This window comes from Phaeoacremonium minimum, assembly GCF_000392275.1.
Source record: "Phaeoacremonium minimum UCRPA7 unplaced genomic scaffold PA7_03_scaffold_610, whole genome shotgun sequence".
Taxonomy (NCBI): domain Eukaryota; kingdom Fungi; phylum Ascomycota; class Sordariomycetes; order Togniniales; family Togniniaceae; genus Phaeoacremonium; species Phaeoacremonium minimum.
In genome coordinates, this window is record NW_006921512.1 from 73,068 (window position 1) to 97,971 (window position 24,904).

Genomic DNA, 24,904 nt, shown 5'->3' on the forward strand with positions numbered 1-24,904 from the left:
TTTGCAAGGTCCCAGCTACCAAGCGTGATGAGACGTGCTCCGCTCCTGGGACATACCAGTGTGGCACGAACCCGGAGACAGGCGTGCCTGGGATTCGAGTCTGCGACTCTACGAATCATCTCCAGGTGAGTTTGTAGCTCCTCGTGACTAGTGCTGTCAATTCTAATTATCATTCTGCAGTGGAATGGCGACTGCCCAGCTGATACTCACTGCGACTACCTTAACAGCATCCCCTTCTGCCTAGACAACTCTTACCATTACTAAATAGCGTCATGAATACCACAGGAAAGAGACAACATAGAGCATTGGGATCGGAGTCTAAGCATTTACACCGGCTGGGTCGGTGGAGAGCCTAGAGAGGCAGTAGGGCTGAGCATTGGTCGGCGTACTCTCCTTTTCAAATTCCCTCCTTAGGCGTACATACAATCACGATTTATCTGATTATCAGATTTCAACATGCTTTCCAAACCTTGGTGTCCCTTCACAAATTCTTCCTTGTACGCCAGTGCCAGGCGGCGCAGTCATTTAGCAACGCCTGGATAATCATTCAAGACTTGAGAAAGACCACAGAAAATTCAGGAAGGTGACTAAACATATATGTCGTCCCCTACTGGCTTGGGCCATTCTTAGCACACTATTATTGAGAATATGTCCGACCCTCATGGCTATGCTAAGTCAGATGCCACCAAGATTCGCGAGCTCGTTAGCCCGAGTTGGAGGGCTTGCAATATATTGCGACTGTCGTCACAGGCGGGTCCACTATCAGCTATATTAACTGCCAACCCTGAGAGCCGCCCTACACTTACAAGTGCCAATACCGGAAGCCGAATCCTGGAAGTATACCAAACTGCTTTCCAGACTACTGGCATGGGCATGAGCGTCATGCCGCTGTCGCTTACGAGAACTCGCAATAAAGACTTGCTTCTTCTGGATGTGCCCTTTATATTAACACCCAATCGTGTGGCATCCTCTGACCATACTCCATCGCAACCGAACGCCATGCTGTGACTTTTGAACGCCATTTCCATGCTGTCATGCGACTTCGCTGCGACGCACTGATGGCAGGTGCATTGCTATCAGACTCTCTAATCAGTTGCTCATCTGCACAAGCATGACTATTTTAGCAATTCGGAATGCAATGCTCGGGGCCTTCTAATGTGAGCTCTTTGGAAACTGCGAGGTGGATTAGACCAACTTAGGAAGTTAGGCATTATACATTCGAGCATGGTGTCAAGATAACATTCTACGCAATGGGTCAAACATAGCAAGTCAAACAACTGACCAGAGGCTGGGGAATATAAAAGAAGTTTAGGCCGCAGAGAATCAGGTGTCTTAACTACAGCCATCCATAAAATTTGCACTTCAGTACCTTTCACTGGTCCAATACACAAACAAGTCATTATGGTTGGTTTCAAGCAACTTGCCCTAATCTTGGGCGCCATATTGCCTACGTGGTCTCTGCCGGTCAATGACAAGCGAGACGCCATCCCTGGGAAATACATTGTGACACTCAAACCAGGAGCAGAAGTAAACAGTCATCTCGCTTGGGTCAATGATGTTCATTCTCGGAGCATAACCCGTCGTGAACTTCACACAGGCGTTGGGAAGACTTTCGGCATACACAGTTTCAGAGGGTACTCAGGTGCTTTCGATGATGAGACCGTTGCCCGGATTCGACGTAACAAGCAGGTTTGTACTTTCGAGCCTTTCAACTCCTTGCAAAAACTAATGCAGCGCAGGTTGCTGCTGTTGAGCCTGATATGGTCTGGTATTTGAATGACTTAACCACTCAGGGTGACGCACCATGGGGTCTCGGGAGTATCTCCCACACGAAGCCCAACTTCACCGAGTATGTTTATGACTCGGATGGTGGCATAGGAACATATGCCTACATCATCGACACTGGGCTTTTGACTTCTCACGTTGAGTTTGAGGGCCGTGCCTTACTTGGCTATAATGCTTATCCAGGAAGTGATTTCGTTGATCAGATCGGCCATGGGACCCATACTGCTGGAACGATAGGATCTCGAGCATATGGTGTTGCGAAGAAGAGCACACTTATTTCAGTCAAAGTTTTTGACACTGGCTCAGTAAGATGAAAAATTCTCACCTGGAGATTTGAGAATCTAATCAAGGTGTAGTCTTCGACTTCAATCGTGTTGGATGGTTACAACTGGGCGGTCAATGACATTGCCAATACTGGCCGGACTGACGTTTCGGTCATCAGCATGAGCCTTGGTAGGATTTACTCATATGCGATCTTAGTCCATTATTTGTCGTTTATCTAACCTTTGTAGGTGGCCCAAAGTCCGATGCTTTCAACAATGCAGTTGAAGCAGCCTATCAAGCTGGTGTGATCACTGTTGTCGCAGCCGGAAATGACGGGTCCGATGCCTCAAGCACGTCTCCAGCATCTGCTCCAGATGCGATCACGGTCGGTGCCATCGACGTGACCAACATTAAGGCAAGCTTCAGCAATTATGGGAAGGTTGTGGACATCTTTGCCCCTGGCGTCGATGTTCTGTCTTCTTGGATCGGGTCAGATGATGCTACGGCAGAAATCTCAGGCACCAGCATGGCTACACCGCATGTTGCTGGACTGGTTCTTTACCTAAAGAGCACACAAAGTGGCTTGGGCAGCCCGGTAGCGGTGACAGAGATCATCAAAAACCTTGCTACGAAAGACGTGGTCACAAGACCTGGAACCGGGAGCCCAAATCTCCTTGCGTACAATGGCAATGGGGCTTGATATAGCCGTCGCTCAACGAATTATGGCGGGATTTGGAAGATACATAATTTTATGAGTCAGTAGAAGTATTACTATGGGGCATCGAATGTCGTTTATAGGTTCTTATGCGATCTTTACCATGATATCTTTCAGCTTATTATAACACCCGGGCTTAGGGCCTCGTGTTATTTATGACGTATCAAGTGCAAAGTTTTATTTTCATGATTTGCCTGATAGAATAATTCTTTTGATAACAACTAGATCTCATACTGATCAGTCGTGTTGTTGATTATCTACATCGTCGCTATCTTAAGAGTGAACAGTGGTTTTAGTAATGCAACTTCGAGAATCGCTTCTTTTTCAAGAACAGGCACAGAAAGATTATGGCGCAAAATGCACTGATGCGAATTCTCCTTCTTTGAGAGGCATTGCGTTACTTGAGAATAGGTGATCCGGAAGGATGTTGAGCCGCAGAGGTCAGATTCCCCGCAGGTCGGCACATGAATTCCCCATAAGCCCCTGACATCTGACTAGGGACACTAGGATGCTCCTTGATACCCCTGTTCCCTGTCTAACAAACAAATCCTACATATGATCATGATGACTCTGTGTTAAGCTCACCATTTTTGATCCGAGTTCCCTTCGTCGCCATTTTGCTCAACTCTCATCCTGTATCGTAAGCCAGCCACGCCTACTATTGTAGTTCATCATGTCGAATATCTGGTATACAGTTGCCATCGCGTCCTTTGCGTCGCTAGGCACGTTTCTATATGTATGTGCGCCATGCAAAACTTTGACCATGTTGTTGACAAACCTTTGACTTCAGGGGTTCGACACCGGTATTGCAACGACAAGTGAGTATCTTCCACCAAATAAAGCCGTCACTGTGTTACCAGACAAGATGACGAATATTCGAAACAGCAATCGCCCATCAAAGTTGGGTTGAGTACATGAACCATCCATCCAACGGTCTCACCGGAGCGGTGAGACATTTCGACTATCAAAACTTGATTTCAATCCGTTAACATACATCGTAGGTTGTTGCGGTATACATTGCTGGTGAAGCCGTTGGCTCTATCATGCAAATTCTAATTGCTGATAAATTGGGGCGAATTCGATTTATGCAACTGGCATGTATAATTGTCACGATTGGGTGTGTAATACAAACCGCTTCCGTCAATGTTGGTATGTTTCTCGCTGGTCGAATCCTTGCTGGAATTGCTGTTGGGTATGTACCAGAAAGCCTACCCCATTACATCCTTTGCAAGTCATTGTTCTGAATATGGCTCCAAAATTAGAGCCTTGAGTGGTACGGTTCCCATCTACCTTTCCGAGATATCAGCCCCTAAAACTCGCGGTTTGATCGGCGGTCTCTCGGGAGTAGGGCTTTCTCTGGGAACAATGACAGCAAACTGGACTGGATTTGCTTGTGGATATGCTCCATACGGCAGCGTTCAATGGCGGCTCCCATTAGCTATCCAAGTGCCCTGGGGAATCATTCTCTTCATTGGTCTGGCGACGTTCATGCCAAATTCTCCGCGTCAGCTTATTCAGAAGGGGAATGTCGAAGCAGCACGCAGAGAGTTTATCCGAATACGCAGCGATTTGCATTCGCATGAGGTTCATGAAGAGTTTGGACTCATGCGAGCGCAGATCGAATACGAGATCACAAGAGAGATTCCATCATACCGAGAGATCTTCAAACTCTACCGGCATCGTGTGCTAGTGTATGTTCTAACACCACCAAAGTCATCTCACTTTCCTAACGACTGTTCTGATTATCCTAGGTCAATATCCGTACAGGTGTTAACCAGCGTGACCGGTGTCAATGTTATTCAGGTAAGCCCGAATTCAATGCCTTTCAGAGGTGTGAAACTACTAATGTGCTATTAGTACTATCAAAGTGAGACACGATGCCTGTACTCGCGAATCTAATATTCTAATAAAAGACAGCCTCTCTTTATAAATCTTTGGGTATTAGTGCTCAGACGATTCTCGCGCTCGCAGCGGTCTGGGGCACTTGTGCTTTCGTTTCGAACGCGATTGCCATTGTCTACCTACCTGACAGATTGGGCCGTCGCAAGTTAGTACCGGTTGATGATTAGTACTAACGCTTTCAGAACTAATTAACATTTAGGATGTTACTTGCTGGAATCAGCTGCGTCATTATAACGGAGATCTATGCTGCTGTAATGCAGCGCGAATTTCAGAACACCAACAATCGCGTCGGCAAGGGGTTTGCCATTTTGGGAATCTATCTGTTTGTTGTGTGTTATTGTAAGTTCTCAATTTCGTCTTGAATTAGTCTACGAACCGTGCTGACCACTTCATGAAGACAGTTTGATAAATAGTGTGACCTGGCTTTATGGAGCTGAGGTTCTTCCCATGTCTATTCGGAGTAGAGTAATGGGGATAGCTGCTGCAGCTCACTACACCGTCAACGTCTCTCGTTCGTATTTCCGAAACAATTAAGCCTTCAAAATATAATCACTGATGTCCCACAGTTACTGAAGCTGGACCGAGCGCATTCGCAAATATTCATGAAAACTACTACTATGTCTTCATTGGCTGCTGCATCATCTACCTGGGAATCATCTACTTCTATTATCCGTAAAGTATCCCGACACCCTTGAGCAATCCATACACTGACCAATGTCAAGGGAAACAAACCAGAAAACATTGGAGGAGATTGCTGCAGCATTCGGCGACCATGTCGTCGAGGTTGACGAGCAAGAGATTGTCGCTGAAGGGGTCGCAATGGAATCCAAAGCTGTTCCTGTCCATCTGGAAGACGCGCGCTCTGCCTAGAGCACGTAACTTCTGTTGACTTGCCTGTCTGAGATGAAAATGACGGCATCTAGTTGTAAATTGACCTTGATACACCTCAAACATAGCCAGTAAGGATCGTGGATTAGATACATATTCTACCTTAGATTCGAATGAGCTCTCAAGTACAAAAAATCAGATTGAAAGTTTCTCCCTTGTCTAGATCACCACCTTGTTATCGGTGGCTCCGTGTGATAGTGCTAGACAAGAGCCGATCTGTATGTTGCTAGCCCCGGCAGTTTGCCATCCCGCTGTCTCCAAATGATCCTCCGGTGCTAAACCGAGATCAACGGCAACAAACCCGACCCCGGGATCTGCATAGATCTTTTTCCGGTAGTCAAGTACAAGAGTTGAGGAGGTCTGTAATAAATTTATTCGACAGAAATGAAAATTTGCTTCTCCCTTCGACTATCAAATCATCTTTCATTATGGCGACAACCGGAGTTAACGGTGTAGCTTCTAAGCTGAAGTCCAATCGCGCTAGGCTCATCGTGGACGCTGCTTTTTCCGGCCACTATGCAATTCCTGCTGTCTGCTGCTATAATTTGGAAGCAGTTCTGGCAACAGTACGGGCAGCAGAATCCAAAAAATCTCCTGCTCTAATACAACTTTTCCCTTGGTCAATCGAATATGCCGATGGCCTTCTCCTTCATGCTGCTGCCGAGGCAGCCGACAAAGCGTCTGTCCCAATTGGGATCAACATGGACCACGCACAATCACCAGAAATCATTCGGCGGTCCGCTGATCTGGGAGGCTTTGATGCTATTATGGTGGACATGAGTCACTACGAGAGGGAAGAGAACATGCGATTAAGCAAAGAGCTCGTAGAATACTGCAATGCTCGTGGCATAATTACAGAAGCCGAGCCCGGTCGAATCAACGGTAGCGAAGACGGTATTGCTGACACTGTGGGAATGGAGGAGATCTTGACAACGTCAGAGCAAGCTGAGGAATTCGTTAGTTTGGGGATACATTGGCTAGCTCCAGCATTTGGAAATGTGCATGGCCCATATGGCCCGAAAGGTCCACAGTTAGACTTTCCCCGTTTGGAGCGTATTGCTTCATCTGTCGGTGACAGAGTGAGACTCGTCCTACATGGAGCTCACGAAGATTACTTCAAGGAGGAGTTGTTGCAGAGATGTATAGCTGCGGGTGTGGCAAAAGTCAACATCAACGGACCTGTGACAGCAGCATATCTCAAAGTACAAGCCGAAATGACTGGGAAAGCGCCACTTACTCAGATAATGGAAGAGCAAACCAAGGCGATGCAGGAAGTAATTGAGTATCATATGGACTGGCTGAAGTCAACGGGCAAGGCATAGATTTGATAGCGATCCAAGGCCAACTCTGCAGTAGATTTAATCGACAATGAGAGAAATTGTCAGGCACAACCTAACACCAAAAGGTGTAAGACAAGTAATGTCGCGAGCCTGTCTCTTCATTCGCAGACCAGGGTTACTACACATTCTAAGTCCTCAGGTGTCTAGTTGGAGTTTACATATGTAGGACTCATATGATTTAGGCGACATGCGAAGGAATGGCTGACGGCCACGACATTCATTTGCTAATATTCCCGTACAGCATGATTCTCAGTTTCCTTGTTCTAGTGTTTGTTTGTAATCTAAGACTGATTGTACAAAGGATGTGTCCTGTTTCATTCCCAATGATAGCCCAAGAGTGTTATCGAAATCGTCAGCCCATGAGTACAAAAGGGACTGCAATGCCGGATCCTCTTCCTCTCGCACAAATGACAATCTATCCTTACCGCCCACCTCTTCCAACGCGTCTAACATGTCTTGAACCGTGACTGCAAATCCGGGTACATTAACTGCTCTTCGATGAAGCGGGAGGGCTTCACGGGGAAGATCCAGCGTAACGAGGACATTGTGTACTAAAGTCTTTGGAGAACACATCCAGTGCCGCCATGCCCGATCCTTGAGCGGAAGAGTGCATAATTGGCTATTCAGGGGCTCTCGAATGATTCCCGAGAGGAAGGCCGTCACAGCTGGGCTTGGTGCCCCAGGACGAACCGAAATCGTGGGAAATCGGAGCGAAAAGCCATTGATCAGACCACGCCGTGTATAATCGTTAATTATTGTCTCGCAGATGATCTTTTGGCATCCATAAGATGTTTCAGGTGTCGGTATATCTGCCTCGGTGACGCCTTTCTTTGGCACCGGGCTACCGTACACGGCCTCGCTGGATGCATATATCACCCGAACGCCAGGACATGACTTTGCTAGCTGATAAAGTAATGCGCGCGTAGCATCTACATTCACACGGTACCCCAAGTCAAAATTGGCCTCGGCTGCCGAAGACATCACACCGTGAAGGAGGATCACTGCACCGAGACCTTTCTGTACAAGACTTGCGGAGGCATCTAAAAGATCTCCTTTTAGAGCTTTGGCGTTCTCGGGATATTTAGAACCATGAGGAATTGGTGGCTCGACAATGTCTGTGAGAATGAGCTGGTTTGCTGCGTTGTCCAGAAGTGCCTTGGTCACGATTTGGCCGATGAAACCGGCGGCGCCTGTAACAAGGATCCGCATCTCGCTGGTAGTGATGAATCAACAAGAGACGGTCTTTAGTTCTGCCCTCTACTCTATGCGTAGCCACGTACAAAGTAATGTATCATTTCTAACGAAGTTGTGGAACAATACCATTCTCTCCGAGTTTCGGCATCGTATTTCTTGTGCAAACAATGGGACTTGAATCCGGTTCGATGATCTTACGGGTGTCTGCTTGCAGGCAGGCTAGCGGTAAACTTGGACTGCGTGTCACTGTCAAAGCCTCTCTGTCTCTGTATCACTCCCCGGAGCAATGATACTTTTCCTGGCATTAGCGTATTAGGTGCCAGATTCCGGGACAATGGTCCTCCGCTTCAGCGACTCATTCTTCCTGGTGCCGTTGGGTGCATCGTTCCTCGTTTGCGATGGCATTTATATACAGGAATTGAAGATTACTTGGGCTATGAGCGACCTCTACTTTTTTTAACTTCATGCGAATTTGAGCTACAATACCAAAGATTATGAGCACTCAGACTATCACAGCATCAACTATTGTCTACAGTCCGTTCGGGTAAGACATATCCTTCTCATAAGTTTCTACATGACTAATTCTATTCAGCCTGACAGGCACGTACGGGGACTGGCGAGACGACATTGTGTCTCAGGGATATGCAGTGGTGAAAGGAGCAGTGAAGCCTGAGAAGGCACGGTATTACCAAGAAAAGGCATTTGAGTGGCTGAAATCCTTCGACCCTTCGCTGGATTTGCAAGATCCATCGACGTGGAAGGGGGCAAATCTGCCTGTTCAGACAGATAAAAACACCTATGAGAACTATGGTGTAGTCCACGAACGGTTCATGTGGGAGGCCCGCATGGAGCCAGGAGTGATAGACGCCTTCGTCAAGATCTGGGGTACAGAAGACCTTCTCGTCTCATTCGATTCGCTCAACGTAACCTTGCCGGGCCTAAAACCAGTCCGGGCAGTGGCCACATGTTGACCAAGCAGCCAGAAAGCGCGGAATGCATTGCATTCAGGGTATTATCAACCTGAGCCATGTCGGTCCTGAGGATGGCTCTTTAGTAGTCATCCCGGGATCACATGCGTTAGTCGAGGAGTTTTTCGACACACAGACACAGCCTGAGACATGGGAATGGAGAGACAACCGCTACTTTAACGACAAGGACATGAACTGGTTCCGCAGTCGAGGTCTGAGTCCACGGAAGGTGCTTGCTGAACCAGGAGATTTGATTCTTTGGGATTCACGCACCATTCATTGGGGAGGTGAACCCACTGAAAAGAGCGAGACCATTCGAACGGTTATCTACGCGGCTTATGCGCCAGCCAGCCTTGCATCAAAAGATTCTCTAGCTGAGAAGCAGCGTGTCTTTCGTGCAAACGGAGCCACCACCCACTGGCCTCATGAAAATATCAAACTTCGTGACATGAAAGCTCGTTTGCCTGACGGCACGGTTGATCCGCGGAACCGAGCAGAGCCGTTAGAAAAAGCAGACCATACCACTCAACTGCTAAAGTTGGCAGGGGTAGTAGCTTACTAGACGGAGGCTGTAAAAATGTACATCAACAACGCATCACTTTCCTGTCGAGTTATGGCTGCTTTTTGTCGGTCGTTTACTATTATTGCCAGCAGCCGTCAAACTTGTCTAATTTAGTTGGTGCTTCTATACGGGTATCGCCTTGAAAGAGATATGTGTAACACAATACTACAACGTTCTTTCAATATCATGCGTCCTGGATGGACGTGAATGCCTCTTCCAAAGAGTGTGGACTCTCCGGGGGATCATTGCACCGTATGTCCTGAGCTAAAACTCCTGGCGTGGTAGCCCGGCGGCATTCCGAGCAAATGTGCCTCTCCACTGTTGCGTAATTCCAATCATGCTAACCAACGGAAGACAGCGCCTCAGAGACAATGGCTGTTGACGTGAACCTCAGATGTATGATTCGTCATCAGCCATTGTTATCGATCACTTCTGCCCAGGAGTAGGCTTGATGCTGGCTACGAAGTAGGACGAACCGGTGACCGTCGTGATCACCCACAAACCCCGCGTCTTCCCCGCAAGAACCATGCGCTCCTTCAAGGCGCTGTAATAAGCTAAACATGCTAGGGCTGGGCTCTGCTAGCGGTCATAGTGGCTTATTGCTCGCGGCGAGACGCTGAAAGTCCCGGCAATGCTTCGGCTAGACTACCTGACGAACATTCGTAAGATCTCACAATATGCGCCAACACACGCAAAGTCCATTCTTTCTTACGAAAATTTACTTTTCTCTCAGTCTCATCAAGTCATTAACTAATAAGTCTGTGTTTGAGAATGTGGTTAGACCCCGTATAGCCCGGCACTTCGATGATGGCTGGAAGCCCCCCAGATGTTTCTGCGGAAGATGCATTCCCACCGGCCAGCAAACGGCCTAGAATGCTGTCAAAAGCGTGCGTCTTAGTCGATCCAGAGTGCCATCTAGAGCATCATTCATCCAATCCGGGCTGAGTATGCTAACATGTATTAGCTGTGAGGCTTGCAAGGTGAAAAAATCAAGATGCGACAGCGCTCGGCCGAAGTGCGACTCTTGCCGTCGTAAAAGTTTGGCGATCCCCTGACTCCCTGGAGCGTAGAAGCTAATCGGCATCATAGGGGTGGAATGCGTCTATAGAGAGAAAGGGCAGCCTGGGTTGCGCCCTGGATATGGAAAGTCAATGGAGCATCGTATGAATCTTCTAGAGAACGATGTGGAGAAAATTAGCCACTCGGTACAAGACATTCTCAATCATCTTCGGACTGGGTATGCGCCGCCTAATCCTGCCATGGCAGCAGATAACCCCGATCAGTCAGCCGCCGGGATTACAAATGAAGCTCAGATATGGCAGACTTCACAGCAAATTCTAGATGCAGCATCATATACCTCTACGCCAGCCATGGACCAGCTGCCTGTAACTCAGGACCTCTCGGCTATGAACAGCTTCGACACCGGACTCCCCCCTAAGGCAATGCTGCGAGAACTTGTTGAGACATTCTTCGATTATACATATCCATGGGTCCCGCTGTTCTACAAACCCAATTTTACAGCAAACATGTTCTCGCCTGAGCGAAGATTACTATTACATGGGATGATAGTCATTGCTTTCCGATTTTGGAAGCAAGCACTCCCCGCACCTGAAGTGCGCGATGCGTACATTAAGACCTCCAGGGAGCAGATTTTACTCAAGACTATCGACTCGTGTTCTCTGATATCAACACAGGCGCTTGCGTTGCTAGCCGTGGATGCTATCGGTCAGGGCTTGGGTCCAAGGACATGGAACATCATGGCGATGCTTATCGCTGCAGCACAACAGTTGAACCTAACCAAAAGTCATTCATTAGCAAGTGCTGAGCTAAGCACCCCTCTTGTGAACAATGAAGACCCGGATGATGAGCTATGTATGTCGAGCATTGAAACAGAAGAGAAGCGACGTCTTTTCTGGGTCATCTATAGCCTCGACAGATTTTCAAGTATTCCACATGGCCAACCTGGAGGCATCAACACAAAGATCATTAGGTTACCATATCCGGCTAACGATGAAGCGTGGGGTCAGATTGCACCAATTGAGAGGTTCCAGGCGACTGACACGAAGTCTTTACACACGAACCATCCCGTTAATCTCTGGCACCATAATATCGATCTACTGGCGCTCCTGGACCGATCTAATCAACTGTTGATTCAGCCAGTCAACCTATCTCTTCCAGCACATTGCCAAGAGTGGCAAAGCTCGTTTCGACGTTTGGACATTACCCTGTCAACTTGGTTTGAGAATCTCCCTCGCGACGTCAGGGAGCAGCCGCCGATTTTCAATCCAATGTGGACTATGGTCCACGCTACTTTCCATCTGTAGATCATCCCTTTCGGAATGTCAATATCTTATACTAACACCCTCTACAGAATAAGCATTCGCATGTACACTGTCGCGGCATTCCCGTCGACTACATCACCTTATCTGAAGCCATCCTCGTCTGCACGTGGACGTTGCCGCCAAGCCATAAGAGATGTGGCATCTCTGACAAGTCCTCTCCAACCTCATGAGCTTGATCAATTAGGACCAATCTTTGCCTTCGTTGTATGGGTTGCCGCTAGAAGTCTCATCATCATGTGGACTACTGGCTATGAGAACACATATGGCTCATTACCCACTGACCTTGAACCGCTGTTATCTGGCCTACGGCAGATGGCAACACGCTGGCCGTGTGCCCAACGATATGCCGACACCATCCAACTAATATTGGACACGAAAAATAGCCCCGGTGGTCCAATGGGCTTGGACATCTTCAACGATACGAGGCGTACGGCTTATGGGCTTCAGAATCGACTCGGTACGCTTGCAGGTCCTCGAGCAGCAGACCTTTATTCTCAGCCATTCGATTTCCTCGACATGCCTATCTTGGACCTTGGTGATATGACTGTACCCCGGGTCGGAATTGGGATCTTCCCATCGGAATTGGACGGCGAATGGCTCTGATAAGATGATTAATAAGGATCAGATGGGTGCTGGTGGATAGTTTGCTATTCATCGCGGGTGTTGTATTGAAACTCTAATTGATAACAGCTGGAGGTCAATGGGCATGTCAAACAGATAGTCAATAGCAATTCAGAGGAGATGCTCCTGCTCAGCAACCACATTATTCAGTTTGCCTTTCTCCAAAGCCGACCGTACATTTGCGATGTTCCACTCTTCCATCTTTGTTTTCGTCTTAGCCCGTGATTAGTGAAAGTCCTTATTCTTTGTGGGATTTGCAGGCAATTTACCTCAATTGTTGACGTTCCCATATGTGGTAATAAACATACGTGTGGATTCGATACGAGTCCGGGATGGATATTCGGCTCCTTCTGATACACGTCAAGTCCCGCGGACCAGACCTGGCCTGCAGCAATTGCTTCAACTAAAGCGTCTTCGTCCATGACACCTCCTCGAGCTGTGTTGACGATGACAATGCCGCGTTTCATCTTCTCGAATTCTTTCGTTGAGATAATGTTCCGAGTTTTTGCCTGCAGCCCAGCCTTCGTTAGCGATTCTTAACACATTGCGACGGCCACAAGCATAACATACATTCAGCGGAAGATTGAGACTTAAAGCATCACTCGTGGCTAGTAAATAATCAAAGCTGACGTACTCAGCCCCGTCCGCCATATCCTCGCTCAACTGGGTCCTGTTATGATAAATTACTCTCATCCCAAATGCTTCTGCCTTTCTCTTGAGATTTCTCCCGATACCTCCCATTCCTAGTATCCCCAGCGTCTTACCTTGCGGGTCATGGCCTAGGGGTGGAGGAGGTACAGCGCCCTTCCAAGTGCCATTTCTGATGGCCATGATGCCGTTGTTAAAACCGCGAAGGGCGGCAAGGATCAGAAACATGGCTGTATCTGCGGTGGAGTCGTCAACAGCATGGGGCACGTTGGACACAAAAATGGACCGTGCCGTGCAAGAAGTGATGTCGATATTATCATACCCGGCACCTGATTAAGCATGCTTGTGAGCTTGTGGAGATTCAATTTGAACTTTTAGCCAGCGAGCATTCGTCAAATGTGAGGTAAAGTAAGGCCAGAAGTGCGTCAGGCAAAGGCAGATGAGCATACGCACCATTGTGGCATAAGAACTTCAGAGTCTTTGGCAATGCTTGTATTAGCTCTTCGTCAAACTTTCCTGTCGTGGCCAAACTCGATGGTGCGCGGTCACAAATGACTACGACGCCGTCAAGCCTCCCACTCTTGCATTCTGCAATGAAATCTTCCCTGCATGTGGCCTGCGGTGTAACCAGCTCTGCAAGCTCGGAAAGGGCGTTCCATGAAGCCTTGGCACTAAAAGTTATCAGGAATCGAGTATCTTCGATTCTGAAACATCGAATTGAGCAGTCAAACTTACTGATCGATTTGCCCTAGCAATAAGGCTTTGGGTTTTGTCATGATGTAAATCTAAATAGCGCGGAGTCTATTCTACAAACGACGTAATCTATCAGCTATAATATTGTGCAGGATTGGGTCAAGACACTCAATAAAAAACAAGTCCAGATGTCCAGAATTTCAAACATTGCCAACACCAAAATATGGCACAGCTCCGATTCGGAACATCTGCTTGGAGTATCATGTAGTTCCCCCGCAGTGCCCCGATGGTTATCACGCTAATAACCTTGGAGACTCCAAAATACCCCACGACCGGTGTATCAATACCCCGGCTCGGAGGGAACTACGGCAAGGCGTAGCACAAACTGGGGTGGAAGAGCCGACAACCGTGGACAGGGTAATCGCTTTAGAGTCCTTCCTTGAAGAAGACAGATATTGAGTATACTTGAGGGCCCCATCTCGGCTTCCTAGATTTCCTTTATACGACATAGAATGATGGAAGAGTAAGAGTCATTTCGAAATGTCCATTGCCTACATGCTCGGCTATCAAGTCATCAGGTCTAATACTAAGCATCTTAACCTTCAAAGTATGAGCTCTTTGCCATGATAACGATACGCATATCTTTCCAATATGCTATGCCTCCGACGATAGTGTACTTCCCGATACCTTCTTCATATGCTGCTGCAAGTGTGAATCGACGTAGCAACTGTCACCTGAATGTTAGCATTCATAACAGAGTGAAGAGACCTAAGTACTAATTCTATCTGCATAGGGCCCTTGAAAACTTCCATCTGTGCAATATCCTTCCCTAGACAACCCCGAGTACCACAGCCAGAGCCCAAGAAATACTTGACAAACTTCTTGCATTACTCCTCGTCTAGCCATCTCTCTGGGACAAAGTCTTCCGCACTTTGTCCATACACAGACTTGTCACGATGGATTAGGAAGGGTGTCGAAGCTACCTCGTCGCCCGGAGGTGCCAGCTTCCCATCAAAGTCATTACCTGCACCTCAGACAACGCGGGGAAAGAGAGCCGCAGAGGACGGCCATAGCCGCATCACCTCGCGAACGCAGGCTACATAATAAGGGCAGTGTGCGAAGACCTCTTCATAATTGGGCGAGGATAATAAACATCCCTTCTTATCGGCCTCATTGATTTCATCAATCTCTGGTATAGATCGGGGTTCGTAATGCATTGGTGGATTAGGTCTTGCATAACGGTCCCTGTAGTGTCAGCACCAGCAAGTAAAACGAGTAGAATTTCCGATTTGATGTATGGTATTGACAGTGATTGGCCGTCTCCTGTTTTAGCAAGCCAAAAGGTTTGCAAGCGGCATGCCGATGGTATATGTCGGGCATTTACTGAGTTACTAACCAAGAGCATTGACGGCATAATGCCTATTACAGGCCCTGGATACGCATTAGCAATAAAACATCCCTTAAGTCTGATCAAGGCTCTTCTTTCATGTTACATATTTCTGATGCAAGAGCTTTTGAGTCTCTACTTCCGTACTGCGATAAAAGCGAAGAGTTAGCCATATCCGCGTCACGCCTCCCCAAAAGGGGCCCGGGAATTTTGCTAGGGAAAGAAAGAAATGATAATAAATCACTTGGGCAACAAATTGTAGGACTATTAGGCTAATTGCCATGTACAGGCATAGGGCAAGATAGGTAGCCAGATCAATTCTCTCTATGATCATGATTCTATTGAAAAGTAAGAGTTCTACCAGAGTAATACCTTCGTAGCCGATTCACGCGCTTCACTGGGCATTTTATTATACGAACTTTACACACGTTTACTAAAATGGAACCGCAAGAAGCAGATACCTAAGACTTTGCAACATAATTTCTTGCATCCAAAATGAGCATTAGGCCGGATGTCATCCAGAAAGCATCGCTGCCGAATGTTGTCTCACGAGGAAAAGGAAAGCGAATGATGAGAGCTGGCTTCCTTGGTGACTATGGATATGCCTAGACAATTAAGTTGGCATATGCGAGGCTTCATAAAGCTGGGCGGCACCCGCGACGAGTTATTCAATACTTTGGAAATTACCAAAACGATAGTGGATATCACGGGTGTCAAGCTCCAGAATATCTTACCGGACATTGATGAAACAATCAATGCCGTGAAATTGGTCTAGACGACGTAGGACCGAAAATATTCAACGCCCTTGTCATCCATAACGCTGCCGAGCGCATTGCTACATGACTATTCGACAAATTGTGCTATCTTTCCAAGTCACGTAGACTGCAAATGATTGTGATATGGGTTTTTTATTTGAGATCAACTATTCATGGAATGATTTTGGCCTCTCTAAACCTCTTGAAGGCACAAAACCAAGCACTTTCTTCGTCAAGCTCTTCTGTGAAACCTGTAACTCTCATTGCATCGAGAGACATAACGCGATCAAACGTGAACAGAGACATGATGTACTTTTGGAAGCCTGGATTTGCCAGATCGTTGTCCAATGATTCAAGGCGCAATTGGTGGGCTTGAGCGAGCTCAACCCATTTGTGTCGGTGCTGCTGAATGTAAACACTTGGTTGAGGGGCATCTGACCTCGGTCCTATGCCTTTTAGGCCAAAGAATGAGCATATAATGGGCCATTTAATAGACCAGGACGACGGCTGCTGACGGTCTGCCACGTTGAATGCTCTTCCTCCACCAGCTACCTCCGGATGAAGGGCAGCGTAGATGCTGAACCGGGCGACAACATCTTGTGAAGAATCATTCGAGAGAATTTTCCATGATTCATCGTTTCCTGGAAATGGAACTGTTGCACCGGCGCCATTGACATAGGCGTAAAGGGAGAGGTAGACACCTAAGGTCTGCGCGAGACAGTGGGCGTTGTTGTTTGGTACGAAACCCACAACCATGTCTGGTCGGACCTCGCAATATGTCCAACTCTTGCCCTCTGAGAGAGCTTTGAGTCGGTCAATTTACCAGTAATAGAAAAGCTCTGAAGCATGGGGCTCAGGAGTACGAGGCAGCGTCTCTTTAAGAGGGATTTGATCTCGGAATGGAAAGTTGTCGAGAAGATGAAAACCATATGCCTATTTGAGGCGAGAGGTCAGTTCGTCACTTTGACCATCGATAGTATTCAAATCATCAGCCCATTTACCGCAGGAAATGAGTACCTTGCCGCCTGTTGGGAGAACAATGAACTCAAAGCTAGGACTCAAGTTCTCGACCGCCGTGACACACCTTTCTAGCATGCTAGCGTTTTCTCTCGACTGCTTTGCCATATCGGTCGAAAATTTGTACGCTTGAGGCACTATTAATGCTTCCAATCCCGTGACTAAAAGTATGGGTTCTTACAGTTAAAGAATAGATAATTCGTTTTGTCGACGCTGGGGATCTCGGCTCTCAGAGTCTTCTGGAGCTCCTCCAAGTCTCCTTTGAGGAGGTCAATTCCACTTATTACCTGAAGTTTTGGACAAAGTGGCCACCGAGCAAAAGATGCAGGAAGTGGCCGATTTGTCACTGCGGTGATTTTGCTGAATTGATCTGCATTGGGATAATCATTCAAGAGCTGGTTAACGATAGCCCAGCCAGTAATTCCGGAAGCGCCGAAAACAAGCGCATGTTTACCTGCCATCTTGAAAGTTTCGCTGTTTCAGATATTGCGTCTTGTTTGGTGAGTAAAGTGGTTGGCGAGGGATGCGGATCTCAAATTGGAGAACCAGGGCATTTTAAGCACTGACCCATCAATATCTTAGCTTACAACTTAGGTAGCCCGGAAAACAATCACCGATACTGAGTCGAGGATAGGTATGCACCGTTCAATCGTCCTTGGCACGTAACATAGGTTGGAGTAGATATTCAACTTTCGATGCATTTCCAAAAATCAATGAATGTCTCGGTCAGTGAAGCAGTTGTTCATGTATCGATGCTTGGATTTATAGCGACTCCTGCTTTTCCTATGTCTAGCAAAACCAACCACCATCAATGCTGTAAGTGACACCTGTAATAAATTTAGACTCATCTCCTAGCAAAAAGGCTACGAGCGCTGCAACTTCTTCTGGTCTTCCTTGACGTCCAAGTGCAATGCGTGATGCTTCAGATTCCTTGCCCAGGTTCTTCGCTGATATTTTCTGTGCTGCGCTGTTCATCGGCGTAGAAATCGGCCCTGGCGCGATGCTGCTGACCCTCACACCGCGACTTCCAACTTCCTTCGCAGCAGACCGGGTTAGGCCTAAAACTCCGTGCTTGCTAGCGGCATAGGATGCACTGAAAGGTCGTCCAATTTGGCTTGCAATACTCGCAGCATTGACGATGCTCCCACCATCTGACACGGCCTTCAGTTGGGCACGCAAGCAATGCATAACACCGGTCAAGTTGACTGATATGTTAAGATTCCAATCATCTTCATCGCACTCTGCTACACTATTGACCCCAAGAGTGTTGCCAATGACCCCGGCGAGGTTGGCTGCCCCGTCAAGCCGTCCAAATGCCTTGACCGTACCGTCGATCCATGCATTGACCTCGTCAACATTACAGACGTCAACCTTGAAGTAAATAACCTCAACATCGTGAGTCCTCTTTATCTCATCTGCAATCTCTCGCAGTGGACCGGCATTGACATCGGCGAGGGATAACTTAGCACCGCGCTCTGCTAAGTAAAATGCTGTGCTGCGTGCAATGCCCGATGACGCCCCTGTGAGAGCGATAACCTTGTCTTGTACCTGTGAACGAACCATGCGTATTTGACCTGTGCTCCCCATACTGTCTACCAATGGACGCAATGCAGGGAATTATAACGAGCAAGAGTTGATCGAATAATTGCAAAACAAATGAGGTGAACTTTCCTTTGACGCGGTAATAGGGAAGAACTTTCACAAGTCTGGCGTTAAGTAGAAAATGATCTATCAAGGAAGGGCTATCGAATGGGCCATCCGGGAGAATGGTAGCCGCAATGACAAGCTTTCAGAAGTCGATCCTCGAGAAGAACTACTACGTTTGGTCATAGGACTACGGACCGAATGTTTCATTCACTTGACTGAAAGGTGACTCAAGCTTAGGGATACGGCCCCCATCACTGGTGAGGTCTTGTGGGGTTAGCTGCGAGCGACCGTGAACGGCCGTGCCCCCTTTTTAGGCCCTGTGATATGGCGACGCAATTCGTACAATGATTCATTGCCTTTCGAGCTATGTGATTGGTAGAGCTCGATACGCCTTACCAAGTCGAATTCTCGGAAGCCAGACCGATCTGCATAACTTTGTGATGCGAGGGCTGACGGTAGGCGCTCCTTGACCTTCGTACGTTCTATTCGGGTGCTTACTTTTCCCGATGAAGTATCATATGCTTTCATGAAATCTAACCGCCTCATCACGTTCATCTCGAAGCGATAGGTCCACTTCGCCAGTCACGGTTTGGAGTGCGATTGCTTCACCGGCATAAAGTACAGCCACGCGAATTCGTCTTGTCTCGAGGACGTGCGCGACACCGTACCCCGGATTCTACCCTATACACATCTACCTCATCGCTGCATTGGTGTGGCTAATACATGCTGCAATGGACGCCTAAAATTCTCCTAGTGGTTGCCCTGGAAGCTGGTCAGCACCCCTTTCTGGCGGCATGCGGGGTTGGTGTCAAATTTCCCCGCCCGCTCAGCCGAACTCTCCTGTACATGGTTCCTAACTTCATCCTTTTATCTCTACTTGTCTCTGGACATGCCATGAGCAATGATTCAACGGTTTCCAAGCCCCAAAGGGCAGCAGATGTGCAGAATGCTGGAGCTCATTTTCGGAGCCCTGGCGCGGACGGCCGAGTACCGACCCATGGAATTCCTAGGATCATGCCTAACGGCAAGGTAAGCTCAAGTCCACCAGGTGCGATGACACCTAAAGTGGCCACGCAGCTGGCTCGAAAAAGAGCTCGAGACCGCAAAGCCCAACAGGCTATGCGTGATCGCACCAGAGGCGAACTCGAGGCTTTGAAAGGACAAGTTACATATTTGACTCAAGTCCTGAGCGAGCAGGAGAAGCCAACGGGCCTTTCCGCCAACATATCAATAAACCATGTTGCTGAAATCAGGAACTTACAAGACGAGAATGAACGATTGAAGCAAGAGCTCATCCGAGCGAGGCAAGTGAGCCAGGCAGATAAGCTTAGCATCCCGTTCTCGGTAGACTTTTGCAATTATGCTGGGCTTATTATCGAGCCGTCGATTCTCGAACTATGGTCTTCGCATTTGTCACGAACGTCGTCCTCCCCGCCAGCTAGGATACCAGAAAAAAGGTCCAAATTTCGCTCTCGCAGTAATACGTTTGTCTTGTCCGATCTTCACGACATTCCGTGGCATGTTGCGCCGACGTGCCCAGCGGACAGGATAATGCAACCTTTCTGCGAAGAAAAACGTCGCTTAGTGCGGTCATCCAGCACATCCTCATTATCGCCAGGCCCCAGCAACATTTTAGGCCATGCCGACATCCAAGCTGCTATATCCAAGGTAGCAGCCGATGTCCTAGCTACTTATAGCGAGATTGACACTCTACCAAAGAAAGTGGCATGCCTGTACATGATCTCAAGTGTGTTGAATGTAATCACTCCCCTTTCTTTGGTCTGTTACCCACCTATATCTAATGCTTGTGGCTAACGAGTGGGCTCCAGTGGTACATTTTCCAAACACGAGATGTTTTCGAACAAATGCCGTTCTGGCTGCGTCCCTGTTCATCACAGATGGAAATTCCTCACCCCGCGTGGATGGATCGAGTGCAGTGGTAGGTATTCCCAGCTTTGTTCTCTTCGACTAGAATGACTGCGAACCGCAAGCAAAGCTGACTGCTTTTGCAGGCCAAGGGTCCGCGACTATCTTGTGCGCCATCAAGATATAACATTTGATGAATACACTGACGCCTTCTCACTTTCATTTGATGTCAATTGGCCATATGATGACGCCCTTGTAATAGTAAGGGAGGAAATCCAGAGCTCAGCAAAGGTGCGTTGGCGAATCAGCCCTGTCTTTCAAGAGCACATCCGAAATATTCGTCACTGGACCGTTGGCCCAAGGTACTGCCAATTGTATCCGCCCATGGGGAAAGCAGTCGATGAAGACAGAGAGCAATTTGGAAGGTGAGAGATTCATTCGGTGGCCTCGCAACCCAACTCCAACGTTCCAAAAGCCATTATCAATTTAAGATAGTAAAGCTACCTAAATCTTACCCTCCCAGAGCCACAGATGCCCGGCCGCCTTAACAGGCGCTAAACCCGCTCCACGAATATGGTTTAGGCAAAGTTGGCGGTGCTCTGCTGGTGCTCTGCTGCTGAGAGGAGCCCAATGACACAACTGTCAACTCTTCGCGGGGGCTCTGGCAGGGAGTTGTTTTGAGCAACTCAATCGTTGAAGTTAACACAGGGGCTTTCTTTTCTGCTACCACATGCTTATACGCTGAGATCCTATATAACGTCTAACAGGCGCTCTATTTGGCTCTCTGTTGTAACAGGTTCTAAACGCATCAAGGGAGATGCATATGTTTGTTTGGACATACAGCTTGAACCAGTACAAGGGACGGTGCAATAATGCAATACTCTCAGGCACAGAGGTGCAGCAGCACTGGTTGACAGACGGTGAAGAGTCTCAGTTCATCGGTCAAGATCCGAATCGACATCGAAGCCACTTCCGGGGAGTCTGCCCCTCGCCCGCCTTAGTTGTTCATTTATTCCAAGCAGGAGACAATCAAAGGCAAAGGGGCGGACACTCAGTGTTCATGTGTCTAGAAACGACTCCCTATAGGCTTACAAGGCTTCGTTCTATTTTAGAACTTTAATAGGGGTAGCAATTTGAGGCTCCTAAACAGCTCTACGCAAGCGCACCCACCGCACACCCGCTGCACAGGTTAAAGCAGCAGCAGCACCAGTCCGCTCTGGAAGAAGGAAACAGACGAGAACAAGGTTCGGCAGCATTTTAGTCTGTATTCCACCATTGAATTGGACGCTGAGTCAGTATACTAATGATGCAGATTGCTTATTTTACCTTCTATTAAACCATAAATGTTTGCATCTCTCCGTGCGGGGGTGCGAAAACAAGTCAATCGGCCTCCTACACACGATACAAGCCACTGCAGCGCGTCTTCGAGATACTGTGAAAGAGGATTGCAATGAAGTAGAGTTGCTTGTCATATTGAATTGTTTCGACTATTTGTTGATATCATATGGGGCTTATAGCCGAAGTTCGAAAGAGAGTGTCGGCGAAATTGGTGCTGTAATGCCGAAGGACATATTAGAAAGAGATCATCCATATAATAAAAGACGCCTGACTGCATGACGGAGCGTCGAAGCACACATATCTTGCCGAATACAAATCCAGACATCAGTATTCTGAGCCTTTAGACCAAGAGTCACGGGGAATCGAGAGGACGAAAGTCTTCAAGTCATGGTAGCCCGCGACGTCCACATCCGATCGATCGGACAGTGGTGTTCTAGTAGCTAGCCAATAATTGAACGAGAAAAGCACTGATTCATCGTGGTGGCGGGGCCAAGGGGCTAGGACAACAAGCCCCTAATCTAACTCTTCCCCCAAATTGGTCCATGCCGCAATAATGAATGATATTTGAGTCTGCCTCATAACCTTCTAGTTAAGGATATGGCACTCACTTCAGTGATCAATAGCGTGATCGTTTGAGATACGCTTAGGCGAAGAAACTAAGACTACCACATTGTTTAATGCCATACCTCCAGCCATATAACCTCCCCCACTGATCTGGAGTTAAACTAAGCGGCGCACAAGCGTTGTTAAATGACGTGGGATTTTATAAAGCTCGATCTCAGCAACATGCACCAGGTTCAGTACGAACTTGCCGCGAATTTACCAGAGCGGCAATATCTCGACTCCACGCGAAGGCCATCCAGAGCTCAAGTCATTTGGCCACAGCCATCCCTAGATTATTGTAAGTCTATAAGAGTTCAGCGGTTAGTTGAACTTTCTATCAGCTTTTAAGGGTCTTGAAGATAATGACTTGGGAATTCAACACCGGAGCGCTGTGGGACTGTTGTTGGCTCCTGATTGGTTATATAGCGAGTGGAGCCTCAACAACGTCAACAGCGTAGACTTTTCATCAGCAGCTTGCTTCCAATGACCCTCTTCACCGACGTGCTCCCAACCGATAGACATTTTCTGAGAAACACACCACCATGTCAGATCAAGACGCGACAACGCCTCGGGTATTCATTGCTCGTCATGGTCTGTATAGTCTGATGTCTGTTGGGTTGACGATGGAATGACTGACTGACTCGTATAGGCGAGACTTCGTGGACCATATCCGGTCGCTATACGGGGGTCAGTGAGATTGAGCTTACCGAAAACGGAGAAAAGCAAGTTCGGGGAACAGCTGGAAAACTTGTAGGATCAGGAAAACTGATTGACCCGGCCAATGTGGCTCGAGTTTTTGTCAGCCCGCGGAAAAGAGCGCAAAGGACTCTTGAATTGCTTTTCGGATCTGGAAATCAAGCCATACTGGAGAACGACAAGATTACTACAACAGACGAAATTGCCGAATGGGGCTATGGCGATTATGAAGGACTTCTCACTGATGAAATCCGGGCTCGTCGAAAAGAGAAGGGCCTCGATCAAGACCAGCCTTGGGACATTTGGAGGGACGGCTGTGAGGGCGGCGAGTAGGTCATCATTGCTATCTATCCTCTTGCTGTTAAGCTAAAGGATGTGACAAGATCTTCACAGCAAGTTGCACAGCGACTCGATGGTCTCATAGAGAAGATATATAATATCCAGAGACCGAACATGCACGGAGAGGCAAAGGCTGACATTGTCCTGGTGCGTTTCCTTCTTCCGAGGCACTGCAGTTACACATACTTACCTTGGTAAATTACCTTTTAGGTGGCTCACGGACATATCCTTCGAGCGTTTGTCAAACGTTGGCTGAAGTACTCTATGGAAACGCCAATCCCCTTGATGATGTCACCTGGGGCGATTGGAGTTTTGAGGTATGGGTTCATATTATCAATGCCAAATGTATTGTGTCCTGAAGAGATTGTTCTAACATCCACTTTAGTTATGAAAAGCATAAGTTAGAGAAACCAGCATTACTGATTGGTATGTCTCTCCCGTAAAACTCAGGTTGGGTACCTTCGGTATTTAGAGCATCAACAATGTCCGTGGGATAGACAATCCCCAAGTTGTTTCCACATGCGCATCGAATTAGCTACATAGATCTCCATCTTCTTAGACTATAGATTATTCTCTAGAGAGCCTACTGTTGGTGCCTGTGTTGGATGGATTAGTTGAGACGCCTGCAATTAGACTCGATCCAGCAGGGAACAAAGTGCTCTCCATCGTAGAAGTTGCCATTGCTAAAGGAGTTGGACTTTTCGATACGGTTTGGAGGATTTGTCAATGGTGGCCGTCAATGTCATATGGCATCGATCGTGCCCCTGCCGCAGAATTCGGCTCAAAAGGCACAAGAAATGGTTAAAGCCACTTATTTGAGAGCAATATGCCCTTTTAGTTTTGATTGTCCTACAAACTTTGTGGCTTGATGGAAGTGGTTGACGAGCTGCAAGAGAACACCATGTCGTGCTATCTAGTCCCATATCCAACTAACATATTTCAGCCAGCCAGCCTTCTTGATCTCTGGCTCATCAGGGGTGTTATCAGCCTGTATAAATGCTTCGTCAAGTGCTATAGCAGAGAGAGAGACCATGCTAGTCTTCTTGACAAATTTCCAAATTAGGTACGCGCCAAGGACCAGAGGGATATCCCTGAAACATTACGTATTAGCTACTGACTGATTGTGGTAAGCTTAGAGCGAATGACTTACAGGTAAGCAGAGACAAAAGATGCTGGGTCCCAGTTGCCCGTGGTGAACACAGCAAACCCACTAGTCAGAAGTATGAGCAGACACATGAAAAGTGCAGCGCTTGACGTGTAGGCTGTAGCATATTAGAGTTAGTACGGAAAATTCCACCTAGCATCTCTCGGGTATCAACTCACGGGTCCAGCTA

At 47.6% G+C, this 24,904-nt stretch overlaps 1 protein-coding gene across 1 annotated transcript; it reads left to right on the forward strand.

Moving 5' to 3' along the window:
* Positions 1-4,252: 4,252 nt before the first annotated feature.
* UCRPA7_8772 (putative mfs monosaccharide transporter protein) lies at positions 4,253-5,536 on the forward strand (the record flags this gene model as incomplete). The annotated part of the gene is made up of 7 exons (XM_007921282.1): positions 4,253-4,455; positions 4,516-4,567; positions 4,622-4,631; positions 4,682-4,811; positions 4,866-5,005; positions 5,233-5,338; positions 5,389-5,536. 7 exons carry the CDS (start codon positions 4,253-4,255, stop codon positions 5,534-5,536), a joined length of 789 nt encoding a protein of 262 aa, XP_007919473.1.
* Between the last annotated feature and the right edge of the window lie 19,368 nt (positions 5,537-24,904).